This window comes from Agelaius phoeniceus, chromosome 5 (assembly GCF_051311805.1).
Source record: "Agelaius phoeniceus isolate bAgePho1 chromosome 5, bAgePho1.hap1, whole genome shotgun sequence".
Taxonomy (NCBI): domain Eukaryota; kingdom Metazoa; phylum Chordata; class Aves; order Passeriformes; family Icteridae; genus Agelaius; species Agelaius phoeniceus.
Window position 1 is genome coordinate 16432231 of NC_135269.1, and position 13525 is coordinate 16445755.

Genomic DNA, 13525 nt, shown 5'->3' on the forward strand with positions numbered 1-13525 from the left:
GCCTCTAGTAGTTGAATGGTGAAGCTGGAAGACTCTGTAGTACTTTACTAATTGTTAATGTTTACACATGCTAAAAGTGGAATTTGTACTGTGAGGGCAGGCACAGCTGCCAGCTGCAGTCCACAAAAGAACTGTTTAATAATACAGCCCTCTTAGCAATGGTAATAAGGGCCAGTGTTTTTAATTCACTCTCCCTGTCATAAATGTGAAGTTACAGAATGATTGGTACTGTAATTGGAAGTTCTCCAGCATTTCATAATACATTATTGAAGATACTGTCAGTCATTTGATTTAAGTAATATATCCTAATTTTTTTCTATATATCTGTTAAATACAGCATAAAAATACCAAAATAAAAAATAAAACTGGGTAATGGAAAGCTCTTTCCAGAAGGGTTTGGGACAACCTGCTGATCTCCAGTTCATCATTTCCTGCTGCCAGGAAATGTACATAATATTTTTGTAAAGCTTTTTTTCCCAGTGAACATTTCTTGTGTAATTTAGCACAACCAGTGTAGCATTGGACAACTGGAGGGAAAGTTACTTCCATCCACATGTGGACAGAGCCAATAATGATGCACCCCAAAGCATTAAAAATAGCAAGAAAAGCTTCAGTTTATTTATAGTTTAACCTTAAGAAAATAATGTTTCTAGTAACATCATCTGCCCCACTCAGCTGCTACCTGGCAATGTTGACACAAAGTAAGAGAACTGTACATAGATGAATACCCCACAAGCCAGCTGAGTAAGAAAACAGGAACATCAGAACACTGAAAGCCCTCCCAACAAATGGCTCCTCTAAATGCACCCTCCAGCCCAGAGCAGGGCCTTCCACAACCTGAAGCCAAAACCCCTGCATTCCTGCAGATCCCTGCACTGGACAGCCAAGGCTACCAACTGGAACCTGAATCCACACCCAAAAAACTTCCCCCAAAAAACAACCAAACAAAACAACAAAAAAAGAAAACCACCCAAGAGGGAAAGTTGCTTGCAGGATTGAGGCCAAACTGTGCTACTTGGCCTGTTCATTGACAGCTTTGCAGTCCCGACACAGACGGAAGAGCCAAACTTTGCTCTCCCCTTTCCACACCTGAGGAATTCAAAGGAAAATGTTCATTGCAATTATGCACATAGTGAGTGCTCTTTACATCATGAGAAGCCATGAATGTTTAAGGCTTCCTCTTTTGGGAGCACAAAGTTTTAAATGAGAAAAAAACTGAGTTGTGTGGATTTTTCTCAAAAGGTTATTTAGGTCTCTGCTGCTTCCTCATCTTCCAGAGCATCTACATGTTTATATTGTTTCCAGGCCTTTAAATTACATTGTTTGAGAATGGCTCCCAGTTGATTCCCAGGCCCCACTTCATACGTGTAAGGAAATTCTGTTCCTTGCTTTCTTTCGTACACTGAGTGCATGGTCTGCTCCCACAGAACAGGTGACACCACCTGCTTCACTAACAGCTTCTGAATGTGCTTTGAGTGCATGTACTTTTTGCCATCGACATTGGAATACACACAGAGCAGCGGTTTCTGAATTTCAATTGATTTTAGAACTTCAGCCAGTGGCTCTACTGCTGGTTCCATAAGTCTGGTATGAAAAGCCCCACTGACTGGAAGCATTTTTGTACGTTTAAAATAATATTTTCGGGCATTCTCCTGCAAAAACTCCAAAGCCTATAAAAGAGAGAGAGAAGTGAGTCTTGCACAACAAAGGTTTTCTCAGTTACCCCACAAGAATCACCTCATCAGACTTACTGTGATAAAGGAATTCCTTTCACTACCCAACAACTGACCACATGCCGGGGGGAAAAAAAAACCCCACAGATCAAATACTTTTCTTTGGACAAACTAAGGCCATACATAACACCCACAGATAAGCGCAAAGTAAGAGCTTTTAAAAAGTGAAATGTTCAGTTCAAAGGAAGAGATAGTTACTCTGAAGCAATACCTGTAAGTGTCCTGCAATGACTCTGCTGTCTGGAAACAAATAGTTTGAAACTGTGCACACGGGGTTCTCTATACCCAGCGATTCACAGTGTTTACGGGCTTCCAGGCAGGCAAATTTGTAATTTGCCTCTCGCCGGCCGACAACCGAGAGCATTCCACTGGGGACAGCTTCCGACGCCCTTTGCATGGCTTCGGCGCGCACTTTCACCGCGTACAGCGCTACGGAGAGAAACAGAGATGCGGCGTAAATGTGAGCGCGGGCACCTGCGCGCAAGAAAGGGCAGTTGTTCACTCGTCGTGAAACGTCAATGCTTTTAATGCCGTGTTACACGCGTTAAAGCGAACAGTCGAAGTAGAAAGTAAAATTTCTCCTCTAATTAAAAATAAAAAGCGGGAAGGACACAGTGATAACAGGCAACGCTTTGGAAACAGCACGGGCCCGGGCTGGGAGATCCTAGCAGGGAGTTCCGCACGTCCCCCAGGCACCTTCAGCAAAGCCCAGGGCTCCAGCGAAGACCAGCGCCGCGAACTCCCCCACGCTGTAGCCGGCGGCCGCCACGCAGCGCTCCACGACCTGCGGGAACAGAGAGCCGAGCGCCGCCTCAGCCGCACCGCGGGGCAGGCCCGAGGCGCCGCCGCCCCGACCCCTCGCGCCCTCCGCGGCCCCTCACTTCAGGCTGCAGGTGGTTGAGCTTCTCCACGGCGGCCAGGGAGGCGACGAACACGGCGGGCTGGCAGTGCTGGGTGCGGTCCAGCGCGTCCCGCGGCCCCTCCAGGCAGAGGGAGAGCAGGTCGTAGCCCAGCACCTTCTCGGCCAGGCGGTACATGTCCCGCACGCCGGGGTACTGCTGCAGCCCGCGGCACATGCCCACGAACTGGCTGCCCTGCCCCGGGAAGAGCAGCACCGTGCCCTCCCGGGGGCACCGCCGCTCCCGCCTCGCCGCCGCCGCGCCCGGTTCCTCGGCCTCCACCGAGCTCTGCAGGAGGTCGCTCAGGGTCGCCGCCCGGTCCCCAGCGCCGGGGCGGGAGCTGCCCCACCGCCGCGCAGCGCCGCGGAGGCCGCCGCGCCCGCTGCAGCCACCAAGCCGCCATGGCGCCGCGGCCCAGCCGCCCATGGCCGCCGCCCGGGAACGGGCGTTGCCACGGAAACGGGGCGGCCCCCGCCGGCAGCCGCTGCCGGGCCGGGCTCCGGCAAAGGGGACGGGAAGGGAGGGGGGAAGGGAGGGAGGAAAGGAGGGAGGGAGCGAAGGAGACCGGTCGGGCCGCCCCGGCGCTCGCCGCCCTCAGCCCCGCGCGCCGCCCTGGGCCCGGCCCGCGCCAGGCGCCTCCGCCCGCCCAGCGCCGAGAGCCCGCCCCGGGGCGGGGGAGCCCGGCCGGCCGGCCCCGGGGGCGGCGCTTGGCTGCCCGGGCAGAGCAGGCGCGATCGGCGGCAGCAGCAGCGCGGCACGGGAGGAGGTAATGCCGGCACTGCTCGCGGCACGGCTCGGGGTCGGACGGGACGGGGAGCCCGAGGGGCGGCGCAGCCCCGCGGCGGGGCCCGGCTGCTCGCCGGAGGGGCCGCCCGACCTCGCCCCGCCCGGGTCCCGGCGCTCCCACAGCGCTGCCGCCGCCGGGACCCCGCCGCACTCCGGGCGCCCTCGGCTCCCCCGCGGGTCGGCGGAGAGGGTTGAGGGAGCGATCCCGCACTCTGCTGCTGGCGACAGCCCCGTGCCGGCCAGCCGGGATCCCCGGGCAGGACGGGACCTGCGGTGCCGGCTGGAGACGGGCGGGGCGGGCCCCGCTTACGGGCGGACAGGACTTGGGCAAACATTCATGGCTTTTCCGTGCCGGCGTTTAGCATGGAAAGTGCTTTAAAATAAACAAACCAAACCACCAAGCTGTGAAGCTTGCTCTTAATTTCGATCCGGCACACGAGGTTTTCAGCGGCTGGCAGCTGTGCGCGCACCGCAGAAGGGCAGAGCCCGTTCCTCCGGTCCCACCGGGCCGGCGGCTCTGCCGCGCACACCAGGCACATTCGCTCTCGGCACTCAGAAGAAGTTTTCACGCTGCTGTTTAACTAAAGGTATCTTCCTTCAGTGTCGCCGAGGAACGTTTCTTTAAGGGTGAAAGAAATGACTTTGATTTTCAATTCCAAATTTTTGGTTGATACTTATAAATCAAAGCCCAAAAAGCGCTGTGATGTAATTGGAGCATTCAACGCTAAGATTATTGTTTTTTGAAAGCGAAAGTTGCCGTGCCGGAGTTGCAATTGTGTAACGACTTTGCATGAAGTAAGGTTGTGAAACAGTATCAAACATTGAGTCAGAGCAGCTCAGTAAAACAGATTCTAAGTACGGCTTGGGAGAAGGAAAATGCGTCATAATAGCAGAAAATTATGTTGACTTTTTATTTTTCTCACTTTTCTGTTCTCTGTGCTATTTTGTAAGATGATTTCTTCCATTTGCGTCAGCCTCCAGGTAAAATACCTGGAAGCGAGCTGCTCAAGTGTACGGGCAGTAACAGGAGATATCTGACATACATGTGACCATATCCCAGCCCGTGGCTGCCTCTACCTGTAACATAAGCATCAATGAGAAGAGGTTGAGAGTAAATGGCAAATTCTCCCAGCAAAAATCTTGCTCCAGTTTGCATTTCAGTTCCCTGTATGTGAATAAATCATAGATTTATTTGCACAACTTGTGCTCTGCCATGTTGAAATCTCACTGGAGAGGGAGATTTTTTGTTTCCATCTGTACATCTTACATTATAGTCTTCAATAAATACTGTATTTTTAAAAATTTTAAATACGTATTATAAACACATATTATACACTTATTAGATATTTATATTCTATTTGTATCCTATAACATTTATTGTTTGAAGTGTCTCTATTACTTGAGATTAGATAGCCTGCTTTTTTTTTTTTTATTTTGTGGTAGCTGTATTTTTTGTCATAGGCTGTGATATAAATTTGATTTTAGTGTTGCAGCTTCCCAGGAATTAAACCCACAACACGCATAAATAGTTAATCAATATAAATTAAGTATGTTGTCTTTAATTTTTCAGACAGCTGTCTTGGGAAGAAGCCTTCTTCCTGGGGAAAATTTGCATGCTGCCTCTCAGACCTGGGCAGAGCCTTATTTGCCCTTAAAAAAAAGCATGGTAGAGGATGAGAGGGAGAGTATGTGTCTTGGGGACCCCCCTTCATGGTATGGTCCCAGCTTTGTCAGTCCATCTCCAAACACTGGGCACTGGGAACCCCAGGGCTGCCAGGGTGATTTAGCCCTGCTGGGAGTTTTTTGTTTGTGTTTTTAATGCAATTTTAAGCCCCATGTGATTGGGTAGCCAGCCCTAAGCTGCACATGAATGGAACTAATCAGAAGTTTTATCAGCACAGGGGTGTGAGAAAATGGGATGAAAGCAGTTCTCCTTTCCTACCTTCCTTCTCCTTCCTGCTGACAGAATGCCCCAAGAAGGGAAAGACACCTATCCTTCAGAGACCTCCTCAAGGCAAAGAAGTGTTGCAGTTCATTTTTCATCAGGCTGAAGCAACTCAGCTGCTCTGTCATGATATATCTAATCCCACCTACAGAGCAGCCCATCCCTTTCTTTGGGTGCACAGTGATTTTCCAGAAAGAGGACACAGAAAGCTTCCGGGAGTTTTTTCTTCATGTTATGCCACCATAGAAAAACAGCAGAAAGAAGCCCATTAGGCAGCAAGTTTAACTACTGCAGTTTTTTCCCCTTTATTTCTCCTTTTACTTATGTAGCTGGAACTAACTTTGGATAAGTCAGATATTTTGAATACTTAGAATAATTATTCTAACATGTATATAAAGCGAAGTAGCCCTCACTGCTCTGCTGGAGGTGCCTGAAGTCACACTAGGGCTAAACAGAAAAGAGGCAGCATGATGAAGAATATATTGCAGGGCAGAGATAAAAAGTGGAAAAGAAGTAAACAAGTTAAGTGTGTGTGAGAAGAAAATATTTCCAACCTTGATGGTTCTTAGAGGCAGATATCTGCTGGGTACACTGCAGATAGCATTCACAGACATCCAGCATTCTTCAGTATGAAAATGAGGGTGCAAGAGTGTTGTGCAACTCACCCTGGAGCTGGGATACGATTGGGAAAGTAGTTATTATTTCTAGGTTGAGTAATGCAGCCAGTGGGGCTGTGTTAGCAAGTCTGTGGTGTTCAAGTTCTCACCGATTCAATTCAAATCATCAGCTGTACACCGAAAGGAAGGCAGGGCTGATGAACCTTTGTGCTCACATTACTTTTAGAAAATGTACAGGCTGTTCTGTAAACATTGCACAGCTCTTGTACTGCACAGGTAAACGAAGACTGCAGCACTGGCCAGTACACAGACTCTCCAGTGCACCTTGCCTCTTACTCATTCTCTTGCTAAATACCTACATCAGGTAACCAGACACAGACAGATGTGGCTTTTTCCATGCTGTTTTCTGAGTTACCTGTGCTTTTTTATGGAAAGTTGATACCAGTATTTAATTTCTTGGGAATGAAAACACAGGAACTCCCACTGCTGATGGACAGCTGTGGTCTTGCTGCCAGCACACCTTGCTGCATGGTTTCATTCCTCCTTCTCCTTGCAAGATAGAGTATTTTGCCATGCTTGGGAAATCCTGAGAGATAACACTGGAAAATACAGCACATAATTAATTAATAGCAATAGTCATTAAAAGACTGGGACACCAAAATTCAATTCCAGCCAGTATATTCAATCTCTTAATTTCTATTTCCACCCCTTTGATGTGCATGAGTGGCCTCACTTCTCTCTTTTCTTTGCTTTGCACCTTCCCTGATTCTATTTGCCTGTCTGGTTTTCTTTCTCTTAAGAATTATTTCAGTGTTCTTTCTCCAACATGCATGGGTACATCATTTATTGACTAATAACTGCCACAGAGCAGTATTGTTTAAATTTTATAGTATTTAGCACTTTCAGACTTGGTTCCCTGGGAGGAAGTTGACAGAACCCCTGACAAAATCTGTTGCTGATTGCTGTGAGGAGACCATCCTTATATTATTAACATCCAAATAAAACATAAAGCCCTTTGGGTTCTTGCTTATCACTTTTGAAAAAATAGTATTTGGCAGTCACTCTGGAGTTGAACATATCACAGCATGTGTAGAGAGCTAAGCCTGGACTCCCTGTAGGCAAAGCTAAAGGGTTAAAAATTAGTGAGATCTTATTAACTTGCAATTTTTAACTTAACCTTTGGGAATTACTCATCTGAAGGCAGCCAAAGAAGAACCATTGTGCTCAGAGCTCTTGTTCCCATCACACCTTGTTGCTCCTGCACATGGCACTTGCTTCACATCCCAGTAAAAGCAGAGCCTTTCATGCTGTCAGTGGGGATGATAGGTAGTGCACACAGCAGCTGGCAGCCTGCTTCCTTGGGAAAAAACAGCACAGATCTTAGTGCAAGAGAACAGGAGAACTCCTCTGCTCCTCTTAAGATGCTTAAGTGGAATCCACTAGGCAGAAGTATGGCAGCAGTGAGCCCTGCAGATTTTTCCTCCCTCCCTTTCCATCCTCCACCCAAGACCCAATTGGTCCTATCACAGCAGAGTACCAATTGTACTCCTCTTCCTCCTTCTCCCCAGCCTCAGCTCTGAATTCTTCCCTGCTTGGCTCTTTTCACCCGTTCAGTCTTTTTTTGCTTTTTGACCTTGACTTGTATCTCTTATGGCTTTGTCTGCTGCCTTTTTGTCTATATTTCTATTCATTGCCCATTTCCCCCAAGCCCACAGCCCAGGCCTACCTGCCCCCCTCTCAACCTTCTCATCCTGTGTACCTTACCAGTCCCTCCATGCTCAGTTTGCCTTCAAAACTCTGCTCTGCTTCTATCACCAGGATTTCTCTCGATCCCATGCAAACTGCATTGTGGTCCCAGCCACTGAAATCTCACATTAATCCTGTGTGGGCAGAGCCCTGAGTGCAGGGACAAAAACCATAATGCAAGAACTTTCTTGCTGCCCAAGCTTACCCTGATCTCTGAACAGAAAGTCACCAGAGCTGTGACAATGCAACCTCATCTGTGCCATTTCCTATTGGTTTAAGCACATCTGTCACAAGTAGGATTTCCTCTTCCCCACTCCCTGCCTCCTCATCCCAGCAGTCGTGACTAAAGCAAAAGAAGCTTTGAAATCCAGGGAAACACAACAGTCAAGGCAGTATCAATATGGCACTTTTCTCTGACAAGCATCTAAAATGCTCATTGACCTAAAACTTTATTTTCTCTCCTGGGCCTTCTGCAGTTGCTCTTTCTCCACTGCTGCAGTCTCTCATAATCTCTCTCCTGCATAACAGATGAAGAGGAATTGGGTGTATTTGCCTACTGTATATTTGAAAAAACATCTTTCAGTTCTGCCCTTTTTTTTATTGTAGCTCTAACGTTTACATTTCAGTAAACTAAGCACAGCTCTTCTGTAACATTTGGCCTCTGGCCAGAAAATCTGCAATGAAACTTTGTCCTCCTTCCTTGCTTGCTGGTTTTCCTTCTGCCTGTATCCTAATTAAAGCAGCATGGGCCAGCAGAGCAAAGCATTACTTAGCCCTACTTCTGTAGGCAAATTTAATGGGCTTGGCAGCAACAATTGCTGCAACTGATTGAATGCTTCATGAAGGAGCCAACGGTGTACTCCCCATGTATCCAGATCGCCTTCCTTGTTTAGCAAAACATCAGTTAAGTACTTACCTTCTTATTGTCCTCCCTGGTGTTTGTGTTCCAAGGCAGCTTCTCAAATGTCTGCTACTGTCACATCCCTCTGGCTCCCACTGAGCATCCTGCAGACAACACCTCACATTATTTTGCTTGAGCACAGGAAAGCACATGCTCTTTTCTTCCTTGGCTCTACCACTTCATTGAGGGAATGGGCTTTTTGGTGAATACAGAAATACACACTTCTTACTGCATTTATTTATTTTCCAAGTGCGGTTCATATAGCATTCAAACTGCTTTATTCCTGTGCCATACTTATTAGTGAGGATATTCTGTAGGTAAAATTCAGTAATCTTCATGCACTCAGCTGAGAGAGAAGTAAAGGCCCCACTTCCCTCTGGATCCCACCTCCCCAGGGACAGATTCCTTTACAGGTACAGGTAAGATTATGGTACAAGGTCCATTCATTTCAGCTGCAGTCTCTCTCAGTGACAACACTGGGTTGTGGATCAGATCTGACATGGCTATTTTTAAAATCTGTTAGAAATGGAAACTTTTGCAGTTGCATTTTAAAAGTTCTCTGCCAATCAGTGTTGGATTTTTTTTCAGGTTCACTGTCTCAATGGAAGTGGTACCAGCCTGGGCCCCAGCAGTAGGTTTCACACTCCTGCCACATGCGGGAGGATTTTTAGGAGGCAATATAACCAAAAGGGAAATCCCAACATGGTATCAAACTCTACAGAAGCCATCCTGGTGTCCACCTAACTGGATGTTTGCTCCTGTTTGGGGAACTCTCTATACATCTATGGGGTATGTTTTTCACATTGTATTAAGGCACTGGCCTGATCTCAAAGTTGCATTTGGTATAATGCTGGACCAGAGGAGATGACTGTACTCCTGTGGCTTTATGTTAGTAAGAAACTGTGTCAACCTGCTTCTTTAACAGGTAAAAACTTGTTCTGGGAGTCACGCATGGGTTTGATAGGACATTTTGTATGCAGAAGCACCCGCATCAAAAGCAGCAGCTTGAAAAGCTGCCATTAATTTGTTTTCCTCATTCATTCTGAGGGGAAGACATGCCAAGCTGGAAACAGCAGAGCAAGGCAGCACTGGGATTTCTTCTAAGTATATCTTTCAGTAGTTTTAAGAAAATTTAAATAAAAGGGGTGGGGGAAATTAGGATAGAACTGTTCTAACAGAGCTCAATAATGCAATGGATGAAACTGAATGCTAGACTGGCACTCCCATGTTCTCTCATTTTGGTTCGATTTTCTTTCCAGAAAAGCTTTGTAATGTTTATAGCCTCATGTCCTGTCCCTCCCCACCAGACTTCTCTTTTCCTTTTCCTCACAGACTGTACTTTTTAACTTATTTAAGTGGAATATTTGTGTATTTGAAGAGTTAACATTTGAATGAGATCATTACTGACCTGTGAATAAAAACATGCCTTTTATCAAGGAGAAAAGAGCTGGGTGCCTTTCCCAACTCCCTTCAAGTTGATTGCACAATCTGTAACCCTGTGTCTGGATTCCTCACCACAAATCTGTGTAGCAGGTTAAATACCTTAAAGTCCAGATTGTGACAGTTTATAACTTATTTTGGTAATAGCAGAATCACTGTATCCTAAGGTGGATGGTCTTGCTCATGTATTATACATCCAGCCCAGTGGAAAGATCATACTTACTACCAGCCTTCTCTAATCCATCATGCACAAACACTCCTTGAATGACCAAGACATTTCATTCCTCCAGAATCTCTTAAATATATGGAAAGCAACAAATAACTAGCAACAAGATTTAATTAGCTGACCTGTCTTTCTTGACACTTTGCTTCTTAGATTTGTACATCACAGTATTGGTCTGAAGTTGAAGTCGGGTGTATGAACAAGTTGAAATCCACACTGTGCTTTGGAAATAACTTAGGAAATGAAAGTTTCTAATGCTTACCCTGCCCCAACTTTATTCTGTTCTCATTATTCTCTGCAATCAAACTGCCAAAATAGCAAAGCTGCATTGTTTAGTCCCTGTGAATGTAATGAAAGTAACCAAAGGGTTCTTCTTGCTCCGCATACTGAACTGTGCTTTGGGATACCATTTAATGCCATTCATTTCATCTATTTAAAAACTGGGGTTGGATTTATTTCTAAAAAATCTTTAAAGCACCACATCCCAATACCAAAACAAAGTTTCTTCACCGTTTGCATCTTAGACTTGTTTCCATTTTGACATGGTATTCTTTTTAAAGACAAATGCATTAAGTTATCTGCTTCTATGCACTTAAAAGTAAGAATTCTGGCATGACTGGAATTTTTCTCTCTCCATGTTATCCAGAGCAGCTGATCTAGCCTGTGCTGTCAGTTACTTTGCCAAGTAAGGCTTAGACCTCTCAGTCTTCCAAGTTAATCTAGACCCTGGCACTGAACTTATTTCATGGATCAAGAATATGTGGTAGCTTTAAACAGTGTAATGAATGACACTTCCCCTTTGCTTTCTGCAGATACGGCTCCTACCTTGTGTGGAAGGAACTGGGGGGCTTCAATGAAAAGTCAGTCATTCCTCTGGGTCTGTATGCAGGGAACCTGGCATTAAACTGGGCATGGACTCCAATATTTTTTGGAGCTCACAAAATGGGATGGGTAAGTGGAACACTAAGGTATTGGCATGAAAGGTTTGTGTCATCATCTTTTCTTCCTGAAAATGGGCCTGACTGCAAAATATGGCTTGCAGAACTTTTCTAAAATTCTCTTTAATGCATGCCAGCACCCACCTGAGAGAATTTGCAGATTCTGCCAGCCTTTGGTAAGAGCTTTGTGTGACTATAAAACAAACATTTATACTTACTGCAATTCCTAGGTTTCTCTGGCAAGCAGCAGTGATAAGCAGCTTATTACAACATTATTTAGGTGATCAACACCCCTTTTAGAAGAGACTAACTTTCTGCAGCTCTCTGAAGAGAAACTGCTCAATTCTCAAAAATAAGAATTGGTAATGCAAAAAATAAAATAGCAGTACATGCAATGCTGTAACAGGGAAAGACTGCAATCCATCACAGATTCGTTCACACCTCATCTCTTCAGGTGGCATGAACAAACTGGACAGGTTTGCTTGCTCCAGGGTACTCTTGGAAGTATCTCACTGCCCACTAAAGAGGGTATGGGTGAAAGAGACTTCATTCTTCCTCCCTGCTCCCAGCTGTAGTGCCCTTTCTTGTATGGTTTTATGACTCAAAGTGGTTTGTAACTCAGCAGAAATCTATCTTTTTCTGCTGGCTGGTTTTCTGAGAAGGACTTAACACACAGAGGGATAGAATAGGTGCCAGAGCTAGGTGGAAAGTGACACACAGGAAATGCAACAAGTAACACAACTTTAATCACCTTCTGTGTTTCAGGGGTTGGTGACTCTCCTGCTGACAACTGGTACAGCAACAGCTACTACTGCTTCCTGGTACAACATCAACAAAGCAGCAGCTTATTTGATGATTCCTTATTTAGCCTGGCTAAGCTTGGCTTCTGCACTCAATTATCGGATCTGGAAGGACAATCGCAACAAGAAAAGATCTGAATAAGCAGTTTTCAGCCAAAACTATCTTTTTTTTACGATAATTTTTTATATAAAGTCATGGCCTTAGTTTATTATTAGCTGAACGGGTTCAGCCCTAACTTTGGTATTTACAAGTTGACTAAACAAATACAACTTTACTAGGCAAGCCATAAAGAGGTGTATGAGTGACTGGGTTTTATAGCAAACTAAAACAAAGTCTTGATTGAAAAGTGGTAAGTGCCATATTCTAGTATTATCTATTACGTGACAACAGCGTTGTAACCATTACCAGAAGAAAGTAGGGACTCAAACTTCCTTATGTTCAGAAGAAGAAATCCAGCCACACACTTAACAGTTTCCAGAAGGTGTTCCTAACAGTGACAGGGATGATTGTGGCCTGAATCTTTCATATTTACCACTAGGCACAGTGCTTTTGTGCTATGATATGTCCCACTACAGCCATCAGATATTTGTCTTCTGGCCATTGTACTCTGAAAACGTTTAAGACAATTTACAAACGTTTAACAATTTGTGCCTTCCCACTTGGAAGAACTGTACGTGCATTCAGCTAAATGTATTAAACTACATGTAAACTTAATAACCTTGTTCCTTGCTGGTATTATTTCAAATTGTTTTGAGCAGAAAAACACTGAAGGCAGCAGGATGCTACAGCCTCAAAGACAGCCCCTTCATCTCATCTCCTCCTTTGCAATGGCCAAGACAAACCAGGAAATTCAAGCAACTGCAAAGAAACTGTGAGAACCCAGTCACAACATTTCTTTGATCAAATTTAAGTAAGGAGCCCAAACCAGTTGGGGTTCTCCTGGGCAGCAGGCCAGCATGGTGTGAGAATCACTTCTGGCTGTGCAACCCTGCTCTCCCTTCTGCCTCACCTTCACAGCAATTGGATTTTCCCAAGTTTATTTCTCCAGCCTATACTGCAGTCAGTGGAACAAAGCAGGTTCCTGCAGACCAGCCTGAAATAGCCTCAAATATTCCTTCATGTTCCTGATCATGATGGACAATGTGCTGCATGTTTGCAAGCTGGAAGCAAGGTTTAGAACACTTACACAATTTTATAGTTGTACTTTCTTCTCGAGCACAATCTAATTGCTGCAAACTAGCTTAAGTAATTACTACTCATACAATACATACATCATGGCAGGCAGCAGAATTTTTTGCAGCTTGCACATATAATAGCTAAATTTCAGCCAAGTGACCCTGATTTGAGGAAAGAGTAGGAATGATTCATTTCAAATGGACAATCCACTGCCAAATACCTCTCTCTTATGCCCTAAACTTCAAAGTCCAAAGACAGTTTGAGCTTCTAGCAGAGTTTTCAAAATTCCTTTCATTCCTGTGCTGCTCCAGACATTGCCT

At 45.5% G+C, this 13525-nt stretch overlaps 2 protein-coding genes across 2 annotated transcripts; one reads left to right on the forward strand and one right to left on the reverse strand.

Moving 5' to 3' along the window:
• Nucleotides 1-596: 596 nt before the first annotated feature.
• MCAT (malonyl-CoA-acyl carrier protein transacylase) lies at nucleotides 597-3058 on the reverse strand. Its single transcript, XM_054631791.2, has 4 exons — nucleotides 2615-3058; nucleotides 2430-2517; nucleotides 1945-2162; nucleotides 597-1670 (listed from the first exon to the last, which is right to left on the reverse strand). Exons 1-4 carry the CDS (start codon nucleotides 3056-3058, stop codon nucleotides 1248-1250), a joined length of 1173 nt encoding a protein of 390 aa, XP_054487766.1. The 3' UTR covers nucleotides 597-1247.
• TSPO (translocator protein) lies at nucleotides 3034-12746 on the forward strand. The gene is made up of 4 exons (XM_054631774.2): nucleotides 3034-3398; nucleotides 9216-9416; nucleotides 11103-11241; nucleotides 11994-12746. Exons 1-4 carry the CDS (start codon nucleotides 3034-3036, stop codon nucleotides 12168-12170), a joined length of 882 nt encoding a protein of 293 aa, XP_054487749.2. The 3' UTR covers nucleotides 12171-12746.
• Nucleotides 12747-13525: the final 779 nt, after the last annotated feature.

Excerpts from the sequence above, each read along its gene's own strand:
- TSPO (XM_054631774.2), top strand. The coding sequence starts at position 3,034 with ATGGCGCCGCGGCCCAGCCGCCCATGGCCGCCGCCCGGGAACGGGCGT. Across the intron at positions 3,399-9,215 it reads GCAGCGCGGCACGGGAGGAG|GTTCACTGTCTCAATGGAAG; the intron begins GTAATGCCGGCA and ends ATTTTTTTTCAG. Across the intron at positions 9,417-11,102 it reads ACTCTCTATACATCTATGGG|ATACGGCTCCTACCTTGTGT; the intron begins GTATGTTTTTCA and ends TGCTTTCTGCAG.
- MCAT (XM_054631791.2), bottom strand. The coding sequence starts at position 3,058 with ATGGGCGGCTGGGCCGCGGCGCCATGGCGGCTTGGTGGCTGCAGCGGG. Across the intron at positions 2,518-2,614 it reads TCAACCACCTGCAGCCTGAA|GTCGTGGAGCGCTGCGTGGC; the intron begins GTGAGGGGCCGC and ends CTGTTCCCGCAG. Across the intron at positions 1,671-1,944 it reads TCATTGCAGGACACTTACAG|GCTTTGGAGTTTTTGCAGGA; the intron begins GTATTGCTTCAG and ends TCTCTTTTATAG.